The following is a 3,683-nucleotide window of genomic DNA, read 5'->3' on the forward strand; positions in this document are numbered from 1 at the left end:
GTCGGTTAAGGCGTCTGACTAGAAATCAGATTCTCTATGGCAGCATAGATTCGAAACCTACCTGCTGCAAACGACCATTGTTTTGCTTGAAATATAATTTTGGTAATTAGCAGCTCAGCCAAGAAAATTTTGTCAATTATGGGGATTGAGTGCATAAATTTATAACAATATAATGCCTTTATATTTCAAATGGCACATCACCAGAAATAGTTCGACTTTCAAACAGATTTAGCCCTGGTCTGTCGGTCAAGGCGTCTGACTAGAAATCAGATCCTCCATGGCAGCGTAGGTGCGAAACCTACCTACTGCAAACGACCATTTGTTTTGCTTGAAATTTTGTCAATTATGGGGATTGAGTGCATATATTTAAAACAATATCATCATCATCATCATCATCCTCAGCTATCCATCCATCGTCGGACGTACGCCTCCCCTAAGCATTGCCACTCCTTTCTATCCTGCGCATGCCACATCCAATTGTCTCCCACCAGTCTCTTTATATCATCTGTCCACCTAGTCTGGGGGCGTCCTCTGCTCCTCTTACTGCTCCATGGTCTCCACTCCATCACTCTGCGTGTCCAACGATCATCTTTGCTCCTGGCTATATGTCCTGCCCAGCTCCATCGCAGTCTACATAATCTCTCTATGACATCTGTCACTTTTGATCTTTCCCGGATTATATTATTGTTTATTCGGTCCCGGAGGGTTACACCTATCATCCTCCTTTCCATAGCTCGTTGTGTTGTTTGTAGCTTGCAAATGATTTCTTTATTAATTGCCCATGTTTCTGTACCGTATGTTAGTGTTGGAAGTACATATTGATCGAAGATTTGCGCTTTGAGGGTGTTTGGGAGGCCTGAACAAAAAACCTCTCTGAGTCTTCCAAAGGCTGTCCATGCCAACGATATCCTTCGCGGTAGTTCTGCTTTTAAGTTGTTTTTTGAAACTTCTATTTTCTGACCTAGATAAACATAGGATTCTGTGTGTTCTATTTTTTTGTTATCTATTTCGATTCTCGTTTCTTGTGTGATATTATCGTTCGTCATATATTTGGTTTTTCCTATATTCATCTTGAGGCCTATCTTTTTAGAGTTTTGATCTAGTTCCAATAGCATGTCTTGCAAATCTTGTTGATTATCCGCGAAGAGAACAATATCGTCAGCAAACCGTAGGTGACTTAAGTATTCTCCATTTATTTTAATGCCCTTAGTTTCCCATCCGATATTCTTGAACATATCCTCCAACGCAAGCGTGAACAGCTTCGGTGAGATGGACTCTCCTTGTCTAACTCCTCTGCCTATATCAATCTTATCTGTGAAATCTTTCAACATAACTTGGAGGGTTGCGTTGCTATATATATTTTGGATTAAGGTTGTGCATCGATAGTCGACTCTGCTGTTGCTTAATGCCTTCAATACAGCCCATATCTCTACAGAGTCAAAAGCTTTTTCATAGTCAATAAAAGCGACCCAGATTGGGATATTGTATTCATTTGTCTTTTCTATAACTGTTCTTACTACTTGCAGATGATCTAGTGTGCTGAAACCTCTTCTAAATCCGGCTTGCTCTTTAGGCTGGTAACTGTCAAGTTTGTTGGTCAATCTTTCTGTTATTATTTTTATAAATACTTTGTACATGACAGACAACAGGCTGATTGGTCTGTAATTGCTTAATTTAGTTTTATCGCCTTTTTTGAAGAGCAAAACTACTAGGGCGTTCTTCCAGTCTGCGGGGACGTCGCACTCCAGCAGGCATTTATTGTATAATATTTTTAAAATGTCCAGAACTATTTCTCCTCCATAGATCAGCATTTCCAATACTATACCATCCCCTCCCGCTGTTCTTCCTTTTGGCATTTTGGACATGGTTCTCTCAATTTCCTCACTTGTTATGTCTGGGATTTCTTCTGAGCCTACATTCATTACCTTCTGTCGTTCTTTAGAAGATGTTTCTAGTGGTGGTTTGGCTTTGCTTTCGTATAGCGATCGATAAAATGCCTCAGTTAATTCTTTTAATTCTTCCATCCTGGTACATTCGATGTTGTTCTCATTTACAAGCTTTGTGATGTGGGTCCTGTTCTTAAATTCCCTTTGCAGTACTTTCAAACTTTTTCTCTCCTCTAGCGTCTGTCTAACTTGCTGGTTCTTATAATTCCTTGTTTCGAGTCGGATTTTCTTTCTTATTGTCTTGTTTAGTTCCGTGACTTCTATATGATTCAATGTAATATCTTGGTTTATCGTCTTGCGTTTTTTGATTAGATCCAGAGTTTGTTGGCAAAGCTGAAGTTTTTTCTTTTTCTTATTTCCTGCCACGTTATGTGCTATTTCTTGGATTTGCTTTGAGATCTCGTTGTTTAGCATATTAATAGACTGGGTGTGTAGCATATTTCGATCGATACAATTTTCTAGTTGACGTTGGTATTGCTCCTGTTTTACTCTGAGTTCCTCTGTGTTGATACCTTTGGGTCCCTTTGAGATCAATTTGTATCGTTCTATTTTTGTATCGAAGTATATCTTAGATCTGACCATACGGTGGTCACTTCCCATTTTAACGGAGTTTACTACACTTGTATCTAGTACTATGTTTTTGTTGTTACTTATTAAGAAGTCTATTTCGTTTTTGATTAATCCGTTTGGGCTTTTCCAAGTCCACCGCCGGCTTTCTTTCTTCTTAAAGTAGGTGTTCATGATATGGAGGTTGTTTTCTTTAACGTAATTCAGTAGAAGTTTTCCTCTTTCATTACGTGTTCCCGATCCGAATGCTCCTACTCCTTTTTCTTGTGGGTCTGATCTTATTCCAATTTTTGCATTGAAGTCACCCATCATAAGAACATAGTGAGCCGTGTTGTTATTCAAAACCTGATTGATTTCCTCGTAGAATTCTTCTACTTCCTCATCTTCATGTTCTGTTGTCGGGGCGTATACTTGTATTATTTTACATGTGTATCTTTTGTTTACTCTTAGATCTATCGATATCACCCTCTCAGATATACTTTTATATTCTATAATGTTGTTTACTATGTTTTTGTTTACGAGAAATCCCACTCCATTAATCTTGTTTGTCTGGTTGCCTCTGTGGTAGAGAGTGTGTCCATTTTGCAGTGTTGTGCAACTTTCTCCACACCTTCTCACTTCGGATAGTCCAATTATATGCCAGTTAACACCTTTCAGCTCTTCCTCAAACTCAATTAATTTGTCATCTGTGGATAGGGTTCTTACGTTAAAAGTGGACACGTATAGGGTTTTTGTCTTGATGCGCTCTCTGTCTTTCCTTGTTTTTGATATCATCGAACTTTTGCCTCTCCCAGAATCCGTGAGGCTGACTGTTTTCACAGTGCGAGATTCTGAGATATTATCTCTACTCGCCTGGGATACACTTGTTTTTGAGTTCGACATTCCATAAGGGGTATCTAGCCTTAACTTGCCACGCTGGCCAGACGGTTTGGCAAGTGCCTGTTGGTCCGCGGGAGGTATTTTATTTCCCTCCTACCCACCGGTGAACCGGGTCGGGCATCCCCCTATCCGCCACCTGGGGACGCGCCCTCTAGGGGTTACAGGCTCCCCCGAGGAATTTAAAAACAATATAATGCCTTTATATTTCAACGCATGGCACATAACCAGAAATAGTTCTACTTTCAAACAGATTTAGCTCTGGTCTGTCGGTTAAGGCGTCTGACTAGAAAT

At 39.9% G+C, this 3,683-nt stretch overlaps 1 protein-coding gene across 1 annotated transcript; it reads right to left on the bottom strand.

Annotated features, from left to right (window-relative positions):
* Positions 1 to 398: 398 nt before the first annotated feature.
* Positions 399 to 3,395, bottom strand: LOC132696860 (uncharacterized). The gene has a single exon (XM_060661988.1). It carries the CDS (start codon positions 3,393 to 3,395, stop codon positions 399 to 401), a length of 2,997 nt encoding a protein of 998 aa, XP_060517971.1.
* Positions 3,396 to 3,683: the final 288 nt, after the last annotated feature.

The sequence above is a fragment of the Cylas formicarius genome, unplaced genomic scaffold (genome assembly GCF_029955315.1).
Source record: "Cylas formicarius isolate icCylForm1 unplaced genomic scaffold, icCylForm1.1 PGA_scaffold_10__41_contigs__length_53128322, whole genome shotgun sequence".
In the NCBI taxonomy this organism is placed as follows: Eukaryota; Metazoa; Arthropoda; class Insecta; order Coleoptera; family Brentidae; genus Cylas; species Cylas formicarius.